The sequence below is a fragment of the Mus musculus genome, chromosome 7, assembly GCF_000001635.26.
Source record: "Mus musculus strain C57BL/6J chromosome 7, GRCm38.p6 C57BL/6J".
Lineage (NCBI taxonomy): Eukaryota > Metazoa > Chordata > Mammalia > Rodentia > Muridae > Mus > Mus musculus.
The window spans coordinates 83,583,758-83,604,197 of NC_000073.6; the positions used below are offsets into that span (position 1 = coordinate 83,583,758).

General features: G+C 43.8%; 1 protein-coding gene and 1 long non-coding RNA gene across 4 annotated transcripts in view; one reads left to right on the forward strand and one right to left on the reverse strand.

Annotated features, from left to right (window-relative positions):
- The first annotated feature begins 1,146 nt into the window (after positions 1–1,146).
- The window catches only part of Tmc3 (transmembrane channel-like gene family 3), a 41,949-nt gene continuing 22,655 nt past the window's right edge, over positions 1,147–20,440 (forward strand). The window contains exons 1-10 of one of the 3 annotated variants that reach the window (XR_001785530.2): positions 1,147–1,423; positions 2,529–2,675; positions 6,883–6,958; positions 12,304–12,385; positions 13,690–13,796; positions 14,443–14,541; positions 14,643–14,785; positions 16,191–16,338; positions 17,129–17,172; positions 19,571–19,718. Coding sequence is in view for 2 of the 3 variants with exons in the window: in XM_006507591.3 (XP_006507654.1) it covers positions 1,335–1,423; positions 2,529–2,675; positions 6,883–6,958; positions 12,304–12,385; positions 13,690–13,796; positions 14,443–14,541; positions 14,643–14,785; positions 16,191–16,338; positions 17,129–17,172; positions 19,571–19,718 (1,083 nt within the window). In the remaining variant the exon portion in view is untranslated. The remainder of the gene's footprint in view (positions 1,424–2,528; positions 2,676–6,882; positions 6,959–12,303; positions 12,386–13,689; positions 13,797–14,442; positions 14,542–14,642; positions 14,786–16,190; positions 16,339–17,128; positions 17,173–19,570; positions 19,719–20,440) is intronic. The other 2 variants (XM_006507591.3, NM_177695.4) reach the window with 2 other exon arrangements.
- Positions 13,291–20,440, reverse strand: part of Gm16638 (predicted gene, 16638) — a 34,794-nt gene continuing 27,644 nt past the window's right edge. Inside the window, exon 4 of the long non-coding RNA NR_166697.1 lies at positions 13,291–13,835. This is a non-coding gene — a long non-coding RNA (predicted gene, 16638). The remainder of the gene's footprint in view (positions 13,836–20,440) is intronic.

Here is a 20,440-nt window from a genome sequence, read left to right on the forward strand (position 1 = left end):
TTAACTCCCTGCAAGCAGCCAGGGCTCTGGGTGTTCACTAGCAAACAGGTTTGTAATTCCCAAGTGCACCAAAGGCCTTGGCCGGGGATAAGATGTTTGGCTAAAAAGCCAGTGTACAGCTAACAAAGGAAACATGCAGGCGATAAGGGAATGGGCCCCATTTGGCCTTTGTATGGGCAAGATGCCACATTTTCTAAAGCTATACATTTTTTGACCTCCAACATACATGGATTTCCAGAGTCTTGTTTTCTAAGCATTTCTGAGAGAGAGAGAGAGAGAGAGAGAGAGAGAGAGAGAGAGAGAGAGAGAGAGAGAGAGAGAGAGAGAGAGAAACGAGAACCATGTATAGAGGATAGAAGAGGTTCCCTGGAGCTTGAGTTAGAGGTGGTTAGTGGGCTGAACTTAGGTCCTCTGCAAGAGTAGCAAATTCTTTTAATTTATGGGACATTTCTCCAGCCCTGAGATGAAAATAAAATAATATGAAATAAATAAAAATCTTAATTTTTCTCAAACTCAGCTTTATGGGTCATTATGCATACTGATATGTCCATACTTAATACATGTAAGACTAGAACTAAAGTAATCCCGTTTTTTGTTACTAGAACATGGAAGTCTTGAAGGTTGAAACATCATTATTTCTAGAGTTTACTGGTTTCTAAGCATTTGTTAGGTAGCAGGTAGGTAGGTAGCAGGGAAAACATGGGTGGTACTGAGACAACTGTGGCAACATGTAAATGGTTAATGCTTGAAAGTAGCCAGAGGTTCATGGTACTGTGATGTCAACATTTCTGTAAGCTTGACATCTTTCAAAGTACAAAATCAAAAAGATGTAGAGGGAGAAAAGAATAGAGTGCTATTGTCTGTGCCTGGATAGGCAGTGCACTTGCTGTCTCTAAGTCTCTTCTGGAGAGACCCACCACACCCTGCCTCCTATGCTCCTAAAGTGTTTAGCAACTGCCAGCTGTAGTCAGATGTAGAGGAGTTTGCAAGTCTTTGAGCCCTGTCTGGGCACAAGAGATTACTGATGGACTTTAGGAAGAACCAAGACAGCCCTAGGCTACTGGGCCACGCCTCCAACTGTCCCGATCTTAGCCAATCAATGTGAACACACCCACCTCACTGTTACATATGTATGACCCTGGCTGCCCTCCTGGTTTTTCTGCCCTGAGCACCAGATGCAGGCAGACATTTGCTCCTGTTTCTGAAGGAGGAGAGCAGGTCAACTCTGCAGGCCTCTTTCAGACAGCTCATTTGGAACAGAACCCTGCCTGCAAAATCAAGGCTTTCCAATTCCCTGGCTATCCCTAGGGACCATTGGCTACAGACCAGGCCTCATGAAAACCTCAAAGGCATCCCAGCGCTACAGAAGCATTCGGAGAAACGCCAGCCAGTGTTATCTCTACCAGGACTCCCTGCTTCTTGGGTGAGTGCCTTGCTGGGTTCTCCAGTGCAGAAACTTACTTCTCTGGGGTCATGAGGAACTGGGGTGGCGACCACAGCAATGCTCAGAGAGGAAGACAGTTGCAAGCTCCCAGCTCCAAAGCCTGTATCCTGCACTTATTTTGTTGCCTGCCAATTCCACACATGGGCTTCATCTGCTTCTCCCTGCTTCCTCAATTGCTAGCGTCGGAAGAGAGCAGACAAGCCATCTGCTGCCTCTGATAAATCAGGTGTCTGCTGGAAAACGCTTCTGAGCACGGGGATGTGGGCGGGGATGAGAACTGAACGTCTTAGGTGTGTTTCGGGAAGATTTTCTGTTAAATACTGAAACCTCCTCTAACTCTAGAGAAATTTTCCTTTGAGGAAATAAAAGACTTCCTGATCAAAATGAGAGGAAATGTGTTCTTTTGCAAAAGCCATAGGTTACTCATCTCCTTAAAAAAATATTGAGTTACATATTTAGAATTACTATGGAAGAAAGTCCCTGTTAAATGTTGAAAAATTGTTCTACACAGTAGCTATGCCCTAAGGAGTTTGCCCAATGCAGTCATTTAACGCATTTTGTTGTTGTTGTTGTTGTTGTTGTTGTTTGTAAAAACCACTGCCTGCCTCACCTCTTATCTTGTGTTTAAAATGAACACAACAGAGAGGCATCTCCAGGCAACACAGGCCACATGTTTGTTTCTTTTACCTTTAGAGTGGGAGAAAGAGGAATTGTGTCTCCAAGCTTTGCTCCTCACCTCAGTGAGCCTATAGATGACATTGTGTCCCTTCTCAAAACTACTGTTCCTCAAAAATGGAATCAAATGTGGGAATTCCTCTTCTCCTCTCTCCTTTGCTGTCGTTTGCCATGAGAACTTATTCCTTTTCACTGACCACTGAAGTAATAGAATCTACAAATGAGTTTCTAAGGACTGCTGACATTACCAAATTCTGTCAGTCTATGGACACAAACACACACACACACACACACACACACTACAGATGACCCTGGGACAGTGAGATGCAGAAGTTACACAAGAAAGATGCCCTTTGCTGAAAGCAATTCTGTAATCAGATTTCCTCCATGATTCCCCTTTTCCACCCAGTAACTCCGATGACAGCTTTAATGCTGATGAAACGGGAGACAGCAGTGATCCGGAACAAATCTTCCAGAATATACAGTTTCAGAAAGATCTCATGGCAAATATCCGCTGCAGACCCTGGACCATGGGGCAGAAACTGCGGGCACTGAGGTAAGGAAGGGCCTACACAGCATTCACTAATAAGAGTTTTGATTCAAGAACTGTGACCATCCTGCATCTCACTCAGAGAAGTTCCAAAGATGCTTGATGGGACCATCTAGACATAGCTGTTATAGTGCCTGTGAATATGTGCGCGCGTGTGTGTGTGTGTGTGTGTGTGTGTGTGTGTGTGTGTGTGTATGTGGTTTGTGTGTGAGGGTGTGTGAGTGTGGGTATTGTGTGAGTGTGTGAGAGTGTGCTGTGTGCATGAGAGTATTGTGTGTGGTATGTGTGTATGTGTGTGTATGTGTATATGTGTGATGTTAGGTGTGTGTATGTGTGTGTGATGTGTGTGCATATACTTATGTGTGTGGTGTGTACATATGCTTGTCTGTGTGTGTGTGTTTGTGTGATGTTATGTGTGTGTATGTGTGTGTGATGTGTGTATACACTTATGTGTGTGGTATGTGCATATGTTTCTCTCTCTCTCTCTCTCTCTCTCTCTCTCTCTCTCTCTCTGTGTGTGTGTGTGTGTGTGTGTGTAGTGTAGTGTATTATATTGTTTCCGTAGAGTTTAGAGTTGCCCATATTTTTTCCAAACACTGGATTTTCACATTGTCTCCAAACTCACAGGAGACAGGGTGAGAGCCAGAATCAAAGAGACTTCTACTTCACGTCCTTGCTTTTATCTCCCTAGGGAAGGAAATCTCTTCAGGAAGCCAGGTTATTAGGATATTTGAGTCTATTAGAGAGTCTGTCTCAGTCATAGTTAAGTGCTTATACTTTGAAGGCAGATTCCCTGAACTCAAATACTACCTCCTCAGATCTCTAGCTGTTTGATATTGGGCAAGTTCCCTAACCTCTCTAGATGTAGGTCCTCTGGTTAAAGCTGAAGCAATGATAAACAACAGTGTTGCCCAAAATGTCAACAGCTCAGCTAAATATGCCTTCAAAAACACTGTCTGTGCAGTCCCGCAGACCCAATGGGAGATGAACCCAGCCTCCCCAGCCCTCTCCCACCTCTCATCTCTGTGATACTGGGGTTAGAATCCAAGGCTTCCCACACAGTAGTCCACACTCGACCACTGGATTATATTCCTGGCCCCTAGCATTTTAAATATTCAATTCAGCTTGATCCTTATGTCCACTCAACCTTGAACTTTGCAAATTTAAGCTTATGGAACAATAAATGTGCTAAGTACTGTGGGTGCTAGCTTTGTGTTCAATATGTGATATTCACACCTAAGAACAGGGATGACTGCCACTGACCCCATAAGGGGTGTTGGTGGCATGGTCTTCATAACCCAGGTAACCCAGCTACAGTGAACCCGGAGTGCACGTTCCTGGGAAAGCAGCCCCCATGTCTGATGTCAGGCACCTACTCTGTGCTCAGAACTGCTGTCACGCCTTGCTCTTCAGGGTGGTATTTCTAGGTGTCAGTGTGTGTCCCTTTACTACTACCTCAGTTTCCCATGCTAATACAGTAAGTGGTTCACTCCTTTGAGCCATCTCCCCAGCCCCCAAATAAATCCTTATAATATTGAGAAAAGAACAGAATGCCTGCTTGCCATTCATTTACGTAACTTCAGGAATAAAATACAAATCCAGGTGTCTGGTGAATTCAGTCACACCTTCTGACTCACCAGAGCTCCAAAATGTCAGACACAGGCCATTCCTCAGGCTGACAGCGAGACTCCTTTGTCGTCCCCTTATGACCTTCATCTCATACCCTTTACCTTGCAAAGCTCCACTTCACTAATTGGGCCTGCTGAGGCTGATCTTGGTGTCTGTGTAGGGTGCAGAAGCCACTGATCCCTGACTGTTTATAAACCAGGAGCGACACCACCAGAAGCGAGTTACCTGTCTGTGAGGACACAGTACACACACGCTTCCTGTATGGGGCCCGTGGCATGTGTACCTTCTCTTCATCTCTCCACACCTCTCACTCTTCACCACGGAGCCCACTCTTCTCCATCTTGGCAGATGGGTCATATTTATTGAGTAGGGAGCCCTTCCAGGACAACTGTTTTCCTCATGTCTGTATTCCACTGTCCTTGACCCAAAATAAAAGTGCAGAAAATACATGAGTTTTGTGGTATTTAATTTTTTACAAATGAGTGCTATAGATGATAGATAAATATATAGAGAGAGAGCCCCTCAATGTTTCTGTACTTGTTCTGTTGATCAGAGTAGAGCCAGTGTGTGTGGTGGGCTACAATAATGAAAGTTTTATTGAATAGACAGGAGGATGGGTTGGTTCAAGGCCACCCTTAGCTGTATAGCAAGTTCAAGGCCATCCTGGGCCAAACAAGACACAGTCTCAAAAAAAATAAATAAATAAATAGCGGGTCTAAAACTCAGAATTTGGTAAAGGAATGATTTGGGGAGGTCATCTTTTCTGTAGAAACAGGAACTGACTTATCCCTTGTGTCTCCTAAAGGATTTACCTCCAGTGGGTGTTATCAGGAGGCTTTGGAAAGGCACATACACGTATAGCCTATTAAATAGACTTGTCAAACCAATGAACCAACTGAGAGGAACTGAGCTCTTTAACAGTGAGTGTAAGCAAACAGAGAGGCTGGTCATCGGGTAGGGATGAGTGTATCACTGGGGTTGTGTATCATTAGGTTACTTGAATGGTGTGCATCTCCAAAAGCCTCTGCCATCAGCCTGGCCCATAGTAATAACCCTTACATTCAGTCTTGTTATTCATTGTGTTATCATTTTAACCATAACTTTCCCAACAGATTCAGTCTATTGTATGTATATACATGTGCATACTTGTGTGTGTGTGTCTTGGTGTGTGTGTGTGTGTGTCTTGGTGTGTGTGTGTGTGTGTCTTGGTGTGTGTGTGTGTGTGTCTTGGTGTGTGTGTGTGTGTGTGTGTGTACACGTATGTTTGGAAGGGGGCAGGTACATATCTGTGCACATACCAGAAGCTAGAGGACAGCTTCTGATACCATGCCTCAGGACTCTTTCCACCTCATTTAATGAGACAAGGTGTCTGGCTCGTCTGGTCCCTACCTCACCAAGCAGGCTAGATTCTAAGTGGTCACCATCACACCTGGATTTTTATGTAGATTTTGAAGATTGAACTCAAATTTTCATGCTTGCAAGCAAAGCATTTTATTAACCAACTCATTTCTGCAATTTCAATTTCTGTCTATTTTTAAAGATCTGGGTGGTGGTGGCAATAAGCCTTTCATCCCAGCACATGGGAGGCAGAGACAGGTGGATCTGAGTTTGAAGCCACCCTGGTCTACAGAGTGAGTTCTGTGATAGCCAGGGCTACATATGGAAAATGAGAGAGAGGGGAGAGAGAGAGAGAGAGAGAGAGAGAGAGAGAGAGAGAGAGAGAGAGAGAGAGAGAGAGAGAGAGAGAGCGCCAGGGGGGAAGAGAGGAAAAGAAAGAAAAGAGACAAAACATTGAAGTGGAGATCTCAGGTCAGCTCAATAGAATGATCAGTGTGTCAGTCATTTGCCAAGACTGGATTGGGCTCACGGCTTGTATACACACAACTTTGTTACACTACTCAACTTCACAGCATTCCTTCCTTGAAGCAGGGTCCTTGAAGGTAGGTATGGTTTTACTACTAAAGAACTGACTAAACTGGGCTGGAAAGACAGTGACTTTCCATAGAGCCCCACTACATACATGGCAGTTTGCAGTTTGCTCAAACTGCCCAGAAATTTAACTCCCTGCCCTTCACTGGCACTGCACTCATGTGGTGCACAGATATCCAAACACTCATTCACATGCAATAAAAATAAAATCCCAAGAAATGTAATGAGAGGAAACATCTGGAAGAAGCAAGCTGTAAAGTGGAGGAGCTAAGATATGGTGGCTGCTATCAGAATACCCAAAGCCTGTGATTCCCCAGCCTAGGACGCACTTTGACAAAGTGCACCGTAAGTAACTGGTGTGAATTCATTATTTCTAATTAGTTCATCCATACAAGGCAGTTTTAAGGTGTGTGTGTGTGTGTGTGTGTGTGTGTGTGTGTGTGTGTGTGTGTGAACGCAAGTGTCTGTGGAGGTCATAAGAGGACTCTTAACTTCTGAGCCATCTCTCTGGCTCCTTAAAAATCATTTTAAAAGCATTTATGAACTGTTATCAAAAGTCAGGAAATGAAGTATTTTAATTCTACTCCTGTACCATTTGGTGTTCCTTTCCTGCTGTGGTAAAGTTGGGGGTCACTTTACGTTTTTCTTCTCTCAGACGAGCCAAGGAGATTGTGCTGAAGTTTGAAGGGAGGCTGACCAGGACTCGAGGCTACCAGGCAGCAGGAGCAGAGGTAACAAGCACGCATGAGGGGTGGCGGGCCTCCTGGATGGTTGTCTCTGGAACCCAGCACCCCAGTCCTCACACATACTTGGGAGTGTTCACCATTAACAACTGTAGAATATCGATGAGTCCACAAGTTCAAACACCACCAAGCCTGGATCTCAGTCCTGGGGGCCAGCAGTTATCAGTTGCATAATATAAATCAGTCTAGTGTATTGGGAAAAGGGAAATATTTGTGAGAATTATTCGGTAGCCTTCCTGACTCAGCCTCATAAATGCACTTCACTGCCTTCCACCCTATATCCGGCTGTAGCCCTGCAGCACTCGCACCTAGAGTGATTTAGGCAAATCCCAGCTCTTATTTAATAATCCAAGCTAGGCGAGTGGATTGTCCTCTCTCCTAAGCAGATAGCTAAAGCTAAAATTGAATATATTATGAAATTTCCTGTTTTCAATGAGATTTCACATCTTCAAAAATCACAGAAAAAAAAATCATGTCTATGCCTGCTCATCCCCTGCTTAGTGTCCCAAACAGGATAGTTTAATCTTAAGTCCCATTTAAAGCCATTATATAAATACATAATTTTTCCTGCATCATGACAATACCTTTTGCTTGTTCTTTTCTTACTTCAAACCTTAAATATTCTTATATTGATCTATAGTGTCTATGTTTATCATTTTACAAAACTGTTCAATATTTCACCATAAAATGTCTGTTCGTTTTGTTATTTGGCTGCTGGGAGATATTTAAGTTGCTTATTTACCTTGTTATTAATTCTACAAAGAACATGTTTACCATTTGCAGATTATTTTGTCAGTTTAAATTCATTCTTAGGGTAAATGTAGAAGCTATAGTCCACCTAGCAAACATTATGAGTGTGGATTTTGGGGGGTTGTGGCTTAGTTTTTATCTTTTGTTTTATGGGGTGTTGCTGTTGTTGTTGTTGTTGTTGTTGTTGTTTTGGTTTGTGGGTGGTTTTTTTTTTGGTTCATACTAAATATTACAATTTACTTTCCAAAAGTCGTAACATTTACATCATCATATAAATAATGAAATAATTAGCCTGACCTTATTACATCTACACAAATCTTGAATGTTATATTTTAAGTTTACTAATTTAACAGGAAAAATATAAATAGACTCTTATTAAATTTTCTAAAACAAAATTTATTAACTTTAGATGTCTAAAAATGATTTTTAGAAATCCTCCAGGGTTAGGCCTTGGTGTTCATTCTTCTTACTCTTCAGAGATTCTTTTTTGTTTCATGACCAAAATAACTTCTGACTCCTTACACCAGCTGCACTGAAAGGGAGTTCATGAGGTAAATATACAGAACACAATTGTGTTTTTGTGTTTCTGTGTTCTCATGTGCTTCTAACTTTCTGCTAGCTTTCTAGAAACCATATGAGATGCTATGGGGAAATATCTTTAAATAATATAAGACCTTTCATTGCTTGACTTCAGACAGTATATTTATGTATGTGTGTGAATATATATACATATGTAGATATATACATATATACATATATACGTATATATGTATTTACAAGCAATCCCATGTCCTAGTCAGGCTGGGAGGGAAGCTCTTTCTTGTCCAGAGGTTGGGATGCTCTCACATACACACACATATATGAAAAGGTGTTGGTATTTTTAGCACCATCAAATTCACTATGGGTAAAGAGTATAATCTTACTTAAGGTGAAACTACATTAACAGGCTAGATATGGTGGCACATGTCTATACTCCCAGCACTTGGGAGACTGAGACAGAAAGATTTCAAGTTTGAGGGCAACCTGGGCTACAAGCAAAAGTCTGACTAACAAGCATAATGAATATCACTTGCATGAAAGGCATTCTGACTTATCAGAAGAAGAGTTTTGTAACAAAAATAGGTAACCCAAAATCCCTGCTCTGCTTGGAATTATCTAGTTCCCACCGTGGGTATCAGCTACTTTTCCATTGCTATGATAAAACACAAGAAAAAAGCTACTTATGGAAGGGTTTCAGTTCCAAAGTGAGTGTCTATGGTGGTCAAGGGAGGGACGGCGGAAGGTATCCAGAGCTGAAAGGTGAGGGATCATGTATTTAGTCACAAGCACAAGGCAGACAGCAAACTAGTAGTGGGGTGAGGCTATGAACATCTGAAGCCCATGCTTCCATGTGACCATACCTCTTCTGGCAAGGCTGCGTAACTCCCCAACCTGCACCACTATCTGGGAACCAAGTGTTCAAATACCTGAGCCTTCAGGGTTCATGTCTCACTGAAAGCACTGCACAGGGATTGCATCTCCAGCCCATTTAGCATTGCCTATGCCTGAGCCAAGGACATTTTCTTCCAGTTAAGTTTAGTTTAGGGCACAGAGATGCATCAGGTACATCCTTAGAAGGGAGAGCATCCCAACCTCTGCACAAGAAAGAGCTTCCCTCTCAGCCTCACTAGGACATGGGATTGCTTGTGGTTACCCTCTCTGTACAGGGATACAAACTCTTCTCTAGCTGACACTTGTCCTGCTTACTGTCTCCACTGCAGGAAAACACAGCCAAGGGACTCCAGGCCTGCTGGAAGTGAGCATACTTCTCAGGACATACCATACATGTTGTTAGGACAGTTATCACAGGTATATAGATATCTCAGGTGGACAAGAGCTTCCCTTACCAACATAAGTGACAAATTTTACTAAATATACAGTTTATCAAATAACCCAAACTTACCAATTACCAAAATATTCTAACCAAAATAGAGTCACCAAAACGCAGTCAGTCATGTCCACAGTTATGGCCCGGTTCATCTGGTCTTGGCGAGTTCTTTCCATTTGTTTTTCATTGGCTTTTTAGACCTCGACCTAGTCCAGATTTTCTGGTCTTCTGCTGTGGTGGTTGGGGGCAATCATCAGAGAAGCATGGCATATTTTTCCCATACCTTCCCTAATGATGATCATCAAGAATCACCTTTTCCAATCATATCTGTTTCTATTATTATTATATGCTAGTTATGTATATATGGGTTTCACTGTGACATTTTATATGAAACCTTTCAATCATAGCCACCCACCACTGCTCTTTTGTCCCCCTTTCACTCCCACCGATTCCCTTCACATCCCCGAACAGTCCTCCTCCTTGCTATCTGTTCACAAATCATCAAGTTTAATTAAGTTTACTTACATGACGATCATGGATTGGGAGCTATTTCCAGGAGCACAGGCAACTTCCCAGTAGCAACATCATGGAAGACAATGTCACACACAACCCCCCAACTCTTTCTCTAGCTCTGGAAAGCTCTTCTACATTGCCAAATACCACATATGTGTAGGGAATCTGGCTTTTCAAGCCTCAAACTGGTAGGGAAATTGCATCTCTCGCCTATAGAACTACCCAGAGTTAGCCTGTTTGTGTGCTGAAATTCTCAGACAATTAGAAATGGGGAAAATGGGTGCTACTCACCCCAGCAATCATTAACTGCCTATAGATGCCAAGGAAAAGGAGCAGTCTCGTGGTGCCCGCTTCATTAGCAGGCTTTAGTTGTCCTGGAGGAGGGGCAGGGGCTGGTTAAATCCTTCCTTCCTCCTTGAGGCATATTGACAGGTACAGTGCAAGGTAGGCAAGGTTGCCAAGAGTGAGAGAGTGCAGTAGGCATACTGGGCCTGGAAGACAGCATCCCACAACTCTCCCCTCCTTCCTCTGCCTCCAGGAAGCCCTTCTAGGCAAAGCTGTTATTACCAAAGATCACTTAAGTATAGGGAATCTGGCTTTTCAAGCTTTACACTGGTAGGGAGTGCATCTCTCACCTACAGAGCTAGCCTGTTTTGTGCACTGAAACCCTCAGACTATTAAATGAGGAAAGGCCTGGATGCCACTCACTGCTCCTTCTACAGATAAGCCAATGACTGCCCATAGAAAGGAAAGGAACTTTCTGGGGACTCATGGCAAGACAGATATACAAGGAAAACTAGAGCTCAGACAGATCTCTGGATGTCTGTGCTTCTTTGACTGTAGGGCTCTAAAGCAGTGAGGAGAATTGTTGTTTACTAAGCCCAGGCCTTTGCTAAAGGATGTTTGAGCCTATCTGCCTCTAGGGATCAGAAAGCTTGTATTTTCTGGACATATGATGCCAGGCAGACATAAGAAAATTGCAAGAACTTAACTAGGACCCTAACTAGGAGAATTCAGAGACAGACATATTTCTTCCTGGCTACTCATACGGGGTCTGTATGATTGCTCACAGGAATAAAGTCTGACTTTGACTTGGTTCTCAAATCATGAGTGAAAGACAATTTGAACTTCTGATAAAACTCGGACTTCCATGTGCAGGCAGCCGTCTAGCCTTCGCAGATCCATCCAGAATGACATTATCTTGTGAGTCTGTGTCAGGACTGTGTGCTGTCTTACAGTTGGGAATGCAGTAATTACATTTGTGGCTCTTTCTTGTGCAGTGATATCATTTGCTTCCAACACAAACCCGGACACTGTTTGTGTGTTAAAATGTACAACCTTTCAATTTTGCTGGAGAGTAGAGCCGGCATGAGCCACAGTCTGCTTTGCTCTCCTTTGAGAAAAAGAATAATGATTTCATACTTTTGGCAAGTGTGTAAGTCCACAGACAAAACTCCCAAGCTTATTCCTGGCAGCTTCAGCAAGGACAAAAGCGAGGATATATCTTATAAGACACAGGAGCACCTGGACTGGAGCTTATTTTCAAGGAGGATTCTAGATTTTTGGTCTCTGAGGTATACGTAGAATCATCTGGGGGACTGCTGAGTCAGACTGATTCCTAGGCTCCACTCACAGAGCTGCTAGGGGTCTGTGGCTGGGTCAAATGAGTATCTTGAGATGCCAATTCCTAATGAGATAGGAATTTCCATTTCCTAGTCTTCAACCCATGAATAGGGCAGACTGTGACCCAAAAGATTATAGATCACAGGGTTGTGATGTAGCTCAGTTGGTAGAATGGTTGCTGAGGATGTGCAAAGCCCTGATCTTAATTAGCATCACGTTAAACTGGCTGTGGTAGGGTCCCCTTGGGAGGTAGAGACAGCAGGATCAGAAATTCAAGGTTATCCTTAGGTCCATGGTGAATTTGAACTGAACTTGGAATTTATGTCATTCTGCATCCAAAAAGGAATGCAGACCCCATAGCTCACAGTGCAAATCAGATGTCTACCACCTGGTCAGGACACAGGGAAAATAAGCGGCTGCTTTGATTTAGAGATGCTTAGTAGCCTGAGAAACGATAATTAAAGGTTCTGTGGATGTGTCCAGAAGTCCCTCCTCCACCCAGCAGCCACCCCAGAACCCTTTCTATTACCAAGGTAATAAATAAATGAGAAGTTTTCTAATCATGGTCTCTCTTGTCTAGCTCTGGCGGAAATTCGCCCGTCTGGCCTGTAACTTTGTGGTCATCTTCATCCCCTGGGAAATGAGGATAAAGAAAATTGAGAGTGAGTATCCACTGGTGGACTGCAGGGGTGATGTGCAACTGTGGACAGCACACAGCCTGAGACATCTGGTGAGCCTCGGCCATTATGGAATAGAGTCAGTTCAAGACACTTGTACAGTTAGAGAGGCTCTGCTTATGTGGGACTCAGAGGAAGGCCTGGTTCCCTCCCCACCTCCCAGAATGGGAAAAGTCCCCAAGTTGCCTTTCCACATTCTTCCATGGTTCCGTGTTCATTCCTAGTACATTCATTCACTGACCAACATTCAAAGGATTAGGCAAACATTTCAGAAACAGGAATGTATCCTATTGTTACTTCTGCATCCAGTTATTACTGCAGTCAAGAGAAATCATGCTGTAGATTCAACAGTTTCAAAGAGGAAATCTAGACCTGTCATTTTAATATTCTATTAATATATGAATATATAGTCAGAAATCATAAAAATCATTAGAGAAGATATAGTAAATGAGATCTCAACATGGAGACCTGTTTAATCATAAAAGTGAAGTGGGAAACTGTCTGGGAAAACTGCTTTTTAATGTAGCTATTGGAAAATACCTTTTAAAGATTTGTTTATTTTCAAGGGTATGGATGTGTTACCTATATATGTGTCTCTGCACCACATGTGTGTTCTGCCCACAGACACCAGCAGAGGGTGTCTGGAAGAGGAGTTACAGATGGTTGTGAGCCACCATGGGGATGCTGAGAATCATATCAAAGTCCTCTATAAGAGCAGCTAATGTTCTCATCCTCTGAGTCATCTCTCTAGCCTCAGAAAATAGATTCCATGGACATAAAAAAATCAAAAGCTAGATGGGAAGTTAGAAAAATCATTTCTGATATTTCAGTGGAGTTAAATGCTCTCTTCCCTTTAAGCTGAGAGGAAGTGTGTGAATACAGAACATTACAGAGTTTCTACATACCCTTTATCTGACTACACCAGTAAACACCACAATAGTTTCCATGTTGAAATTAAGGCAAAGGACCTTAGAAAAACCTTGGAATATGCAAAGTAATGCAGCATATTACAGAATATGAAAGTCTCTTAACCCATGAGTTAGTAAGTTTGACTCAGCATATTCAAATGGGTACAGCACTGGGAAGGTTGTCAGTGTTTGAGTCAACCAGAGCTGTATACAGAACCAGGGACCAGGCACAGGATGCTGACCCAGCTAAGCAGCCAACAGTGGGGGTGGGGGGCACCATATGACATCACTCTTCCTGTGTTTGCTGCTGCTGAAGGTGAGTGAGAAGGCTCTCTGTGCTGTGAGGGTTGAGCAGAGCCACTCTCCGTTGTCTTTCCGTAGGTCACTTCGGGTCTGGTGTGGCCTCCTACTTCATCTTCCTGAGGTGGCTATTTGGGATTAACATAGTGCTCACAGTGATGACCGGTGCCTTTGTTGTCCTTCCCGAGGTGAGAGTTGTCCCAGGATCAAGGTGGGAGGTTCAAAGCCTGAGGGAGAGGCAGGTGCTATAACCTGCTGCCCTCACTGTTACACTAGGAAGGCTAGGAAGAACATGGAAAGCTTAGTAAAAGAACACAGACTTAGTCACCACTACTCAAAGTGGCCATGTGTCGAAAAAGAAGGTTTCAGTATGGCAGAGACTAGTGAAGGTAGCTAAAATCTGAATTTCATATCATGTGTGCACTTTTTCTTTTGATTACTTTCCCCAATGGTGCAATGAGGTGACAGACTGTATTTGGCCCAGGTACTAGTTTGTCTACCTAGTTTTCCAAGTAAACTATGTCCTTATAAACAAATAGAGCCATTCATTTCCTCAGGACATAAGAGGTCCAGGGACCTCAATGAATCATCCATAGAAACCACTTACATTTATTTCAAATGAGTTTACACAGTAACAGTGTGGGCAGTCACATATCAGACGACGGAAAACTCGTGCACAAATCATTACTTTCTCATTGAGGAGAATCAAGCTAAAGTGTACCACCGTCCCTAGAGATACCATCAGGGCATCTCGACAGACACCTGGGGATCCGCCATTCCTTTTATCTGGTCCCCTAGCCCAGAATTACACGTCTTCCCTTCCTCTCTCACCAGCTGATCGCAGGCCAGCCCTTTGGAAGTACAGCCAGCAAGACCATTCCCCGGGAGCAGATCACATCTGCACAGGATCTGGACACTGTCTGGTCCCTGGGGGTAAGGCTAATGCTGACTACACCCAGACCTTGCGGGAGAGCTGAAGGGGCCACAGTTCTGGGATCTAGTAATCTGAAACAATTCGAGTGCTCTCTTTGCAGGGCTACCTTCAATACTCCGTCCTGTTCTACGGGTACTACGGAAGAGAGAGGCGGATCGGGAGAGCCGGCTACCGCCTGCCCTTGGCGTATTTCCTGGTGGGGATGGCAGTGTTTGCTTACAGCTTCATCGTTCTCTTAAAAAAGTATGACTGTCTGTTTCTCAAGACCATGTCAGGAGTTAGGTTAGAGCATGTGTGACCTCACCTCCTGCCAATAGCCCTGTTAAAGTTACCAGTCACTAGAGCCATTTTATGGAGGAAGAGACCAAGACTCTGAGTTATACTAAGTTTAGCCAGCACTTACTGTATGCTGACTACTTTGTGCAAGGCTCTGTGAGGGGTCTGATTGGGACAATGCCATAACAGTACTAATAAGATGTGACCAGTGACATCAAGGTGACCAGAGGCAGGAGAATGCACACAATTTGTGTGTGTATCTGTAACCAGATGGTAAAGCATACCACTGTTGCCTGCCATTCATCACTGGGAGGGGGATCACACTATAAAAGAAAGAAAGAAAACTGGCTAGAGCTATGAGTCCTGCAATGTACCACTGTGAGCTCCACCAACTTCACCCAGAGCCCTATGGCAACTCTCTTTTCCTCTGTGTGCACATTGGCTCCAAAGAGTACGAGGCTCCCTTCCAGGTTAACATTCTATGCTTCTGTGTAAAGCTAGGGAGTCAGAGGGGGTTGGGGGGGGGGGATATGCAGAGTTGTCGAAGGAGTTTAAGGAGAGCCTGGCCTTGGTTACCTTATCTCTTGCCTTTGGTCTACTTTGCTCTTTCACCATTGCCACACCCCCTATTGCCCGGGCAGCAGAGTACACACAGAGGTGCTTATCAGAAACTACATAGCAAATGAATGGGCAAACCCACAAACCTTAAAGAGATGTATAGTGACCTGGAAGGGCTCTTCCGATGACTGAAGGCTCTCCAACTTAGCTCCGGGTGTTCTCACGATCCCTCCAGAACAATTTCTATCCTTCACTAGGTGTTATTCTTTAAAAGTAACTCAGAGCAGATGAGAGAACAAGAAATGTAACTGGGGAAGAAAGCCAAGGCTTATTACTGGAGAGATGGCCTAAAGGACCGAGAGGGGGAATTCCCTGCCTTAAAATATGTGACCGTCCTGTGCAGGAGGGACTCAGCAGTTTTGGTGATCACATGGGGAGGAGTTACCATAGGCAGAAGCTTCAGGAACATAGCTTGAGCCCAGAGAGCAGGTGAAGACTTTACCATCATCGCTGCAGACATGAGACCTCCTGGGACAAGCAAACCTGAACGGCTGCTGATCACCACAGTGCTGACGGTGTGGTATCACATGGTGGACTCATGTGATAATTACCATTGTCATTTCCACACAGGTAAAGGATGGGCCCGAGGGTCCAACTATGGTTAAAGTCCAGCCAGTGCTCTGCTTGCCAAATAGGAGCTGAGGAGCTATGTCAGAGGACAGCTTTGCCCAGGTTGCACAAAGGCTCCACGTCAGAGGGGGTGATCCCATCCCTGAGACCTGCTCTTGTGACCTCACTAGGGGCTCTCTTGCAGGATGGCTAAGAACTCCCGCACCAGCCTAGCCAGTGCTTCCAATGAAAATTACACCTTCTGCTGGCGGGTGTTTTGTGCCTGGGATTATCTCATTGGGAACCCAGAGGCTGCAGAAAGCAAAACAGCTGCCATCTTGAACAGCATTAGGGTAAGTGAAGGCTGTGCTACGGAGTCCTGGCAGCAAGACAGTCAGCGCCCCCTGCTGGCAGAACCAGTACTGTTCTCTTCCGTCACAGGGCAACAGAGGCAGAGGTGACCATGGTTGATAATGAAAGCCAAGAGCCCAACGAATGTGGGAACAAACGCTCAAAACGTCTTATTTCTGTGTAGTGTTCCATTGTCTTAAAATTTTGATTTGTGTATTTTTAATAATTTACACAATGGATTGCTAAAACCTATACATGAATAAATACTTCTGCATTATGGATATAAGTTTTTTAGCTTAGAGGTAAATGTGATCAAAATCAGAGATTTGGGTCATCTGATTGTCATAGGCAATTAAAAGAAACCTTATTTTGGGGAGGAAATATCTCCATGATTCAAAATATCACAGCTCCTTTTCTCCATTCTTTCTTCCCAATCTCCAAGTATTTTGCATAATTTACTATTATATAATTAATATTTAATCTACTGCTACCAATAGAAACTTACAGAAGAAAGCCACATATATTGAAGATAAGAATTAAGATAGGGAGTGGGGATTTTTGTTGTTGTTGTTGCTGTTGTTGTTGTTAGTGGTGGTGATGGTGGTTTGCTTTTCTTTTTAGACCCAGACTAGCTCACACCTACTATGTGGGCAAGCATGGCCCTAAAGTCTTGATCCTCCTAAGGGCTGGGATCACAGTATGAGCCATCATGCCCAGTTGGATACATTATTCCTAGTGCCTATGGTTGGTTATAAGGTTAAGTCCTAATGCGATATGTATTTTTCCTTCAAGGAGGCCATACTGGAAGAGCAAGAAAAGAAAAAAAACAAAAACATGTAAGTATTAATATGCCCATTCATTAATTTTGGCCTCATTTGGTACAAAAAAAAATTATCAAGTTGTCCACATTCACAATTGTTACACTCTTTCCTCTTGATGCCAATCTCCTTAGTAATACGACCTGGGGGGTCTCGTTCTTTTCCTCCTGCAGAACCTGCTGAAACTGGACGGGAGGTCTAAGACTCACAAGTTTCCTATTCTTTGACTTACATAATAAAATGGCTGACTTTAGTAATAATTTCTACTTTGCAAAGTGAAGGAAACACATGAGTTAGGACTAATTTATTTAGAAACAAATCTCTGAGTTCCTAAGATACAAGGAACATCCCATTCACTCCCATAGCCTTCAGAGGTGACCTCCTGGGAGCCAGGTTTGTCATGAGATCTTTAAACAGAGACCCAGTAGAATAGGAGGACACTGCTGTGAAGGGGCCATGGCTCTGTCCTCCTTAAGACAGGCATGCCCACCGGCCTCATGTCCTTAATGATTTTATAGTCCTGTTCAGGTAAATGTGTGTCTAAGGCTACTGGGAATGATGGGAGCAGGGGCAGAGCTAGGAAGGGCTGTACACAGTAGCCGGAAGTATGGGTCCTAGACCTCCCTTACATAAACGCCAGTGACCCAGAAAGCTAGCCCACAACCTTTTTGACCTACATTTCCTCTCCACTGAAATGGCAGGATAGGTCCCATCAGGCATCTCAGAGGGCAGAAAACAAGCCCACCATAGTCATCAGCAGCCTCTGAAAGCAACAACCTCAGTTCAGATTAACATCCCTGGCAGTGGGATACAGAGTCTGGGTCTTTAGCAGATCTAATCAAATGATTTAAATGATCCCTGGAATCTGAAAATGATAGCCACTTTTAAGTTTTTTCGAGATCCAAGAAGTCTTACGCAACAACTCATTACTGGTGAACCAAGAATGAACAAGTTTTCTCATTCTTCTTCCGTAACCCATAGTCCTCATTCTGTTGTCAGAGGAAGACAGAGATGTAGCAGGTACTCTGGACCAGGAGAGACACAGAGGAAGAGGAAACTATCACTTGGCCACTTCACTCAAGACAGCTGTGATCATCAGGAAGGATGCCAGGGGCTTGGCCATGGGGAGGCAGACTTTATATCCCCCTGCTACATTCCTCCTAACTGTGCCTAGTGGGTAATATGATCCTGGCAATGATAACTGTGTGCTCTAGAGGCAGGTTGGATGACACTGATGAACCTAGCTCTCTCAGTGTCTTCTGCCCCAGTGCTCCACAGTTCAGGGTCTATGGTATTTCCCTTCTAGAGCAGGGAATAACCATGCTATCTAGCTCATTATGTATTCCTCTTTTACCTGGGAGATGTTATTCACCATCTCACTTAGGAACAAGTTTCTTTTTATGCCAATGAAGGGCAAAAATTTGCATAAAAAGAAATATCTTGGCCTGCCCAAGCTCCCCTGTAGTAGGACTTAGGAGGAGTGGTTCAATTCTATGTGCCACTTCAAATCATCTTTCTCCAGGCAGAGTTGTGCAAGCTTGCCTGTGCCTAGGCTAACTACCCCACCATTGCCTTGGGAAGTACTCAACAGGGTCCTGGTCCACACCCATGTACTCTTACCCATAGAATGAGTATGCCATGGAAGACAGCACCTATGGACTCCCCCAGGGCTCATGATATGGAACGCTGGGGCGGGTCCACCAACTGTCATCTGAAAGATGAGGCCAGTCTTTCTCCCCTCCCCATTCATCTTTTGCTGAAAACTTTATGTGAAGCACTGTGTGTTTCACAGGACTCTAGTGTGTGTGTGTGTGTGTGTGTGTGTGTGTGTGTGTGTGTGTGTGTGTGTAGAGTAATGCATGTATTGTTTAGTGTACATGTGAATAAATATGTGTGCATGGATGCCTGAAGTATATATTGAGCATTTTTCCTCAATGCCTTTCTACCTTTATGGTTTGAGACAGGGTCTCTCACTAAATCCAAAGCTCATCAATTTGACTAGACTCGCTAGCCAGTGAGTTTCAGGCATCTGACTATTCCTGCCTCCCCAAAGCCAAGTGCTGGGGCTACATGTGCACGCCACTTTGCCTGACATATTTTAATGTTGCCTCTCAGAAACTGAGCTCAGGTCCTCATGCCTGCATGGCCAGCACTTCACAGCTGAATCATTTCTTGAGCTCTGTAGGACTTCAATGTTAAGCAACAAACCTCAAACTAAAACCTACATACTTGCATCCTAAAACCAATGATGGATGGTTTATTAGTTCTAAGCTGCTGTCTGGCCAAATTTGCAACTCTGTTGATCTCTCAGAAAGTGAGAAATTGGGGGTAGAAGAAGCAAAGAGGCCCCCAGCAGGGGAAAGGCCCCTGGCCCCAAGTCCCGCCATCTGCATCCGGGTACTGCTTCTCTCTGCAGGGCGGTGACTGTCTGTCTGAGAATCATTGCCAACATCCTGGTGCTCCTCTCACTGGCTGGAAGCATCTATCTCATCTACTTTGTGGTGGACCGGTCCCAGAAGCTGGAGCAGTCGAAGAAGGAGCTGACACTTTGGGAAAAGAATGAGGTACCCAACTGCGAGCAGCTATGTTCTCTAAAGCAGGGGCACTTTAATAGGGATGACAAAATTGCCTTCTGTATGCTTCTTTAGTGAATTAGACTGAAGTACCTCTAGAAATGAGTACAGCCTCGGGTTCTAGAGTAGGGACCAGAGTCTTCAGCGCCAGTGCTATCAAGTCCTGGTTAAATAACTAGGAAGATCTTAATTTAAGAACTCCTCCTGGTGCCCATACTGATCCTTATGGTTCAGTTTTTCCATGCTCACACCTGTTTCTTTGCATCCACATCCTTAGGCATGAGCACCACCACAGAGCTGCATCGGTGACTGTACTGACCCACACATGTGCTTCAAATCCCTTTAGCTGCTTCTATCCAGCTGTTAGGTCGTTTCCAAAACCAGTCACATAAACTGTTTTGTGTACTAAACAACCCACCCATACATAAAAAATTACCAAGTAGATTAGGGAGAATTTCATAATTTCTAATAATGGTGACTGTTGTCCTAAATGTTTGGCCCAATTTACCTGCCAAGATGTGAAAGACAAAAATAATTTTAAAACATCTTTCATATTACTCGGATAAAAATAGCATCCATTTTAAAAAGCAGTTAAATGGGCATACATCTATCCTGTGTGTGTTCACCTGTGCTCAATCATTTCCTAAAATCTGAGATATAACAGGAAGTCTTTCTCACATCTTCTTGTATTTTATACCAAGTTATGTGGGTTA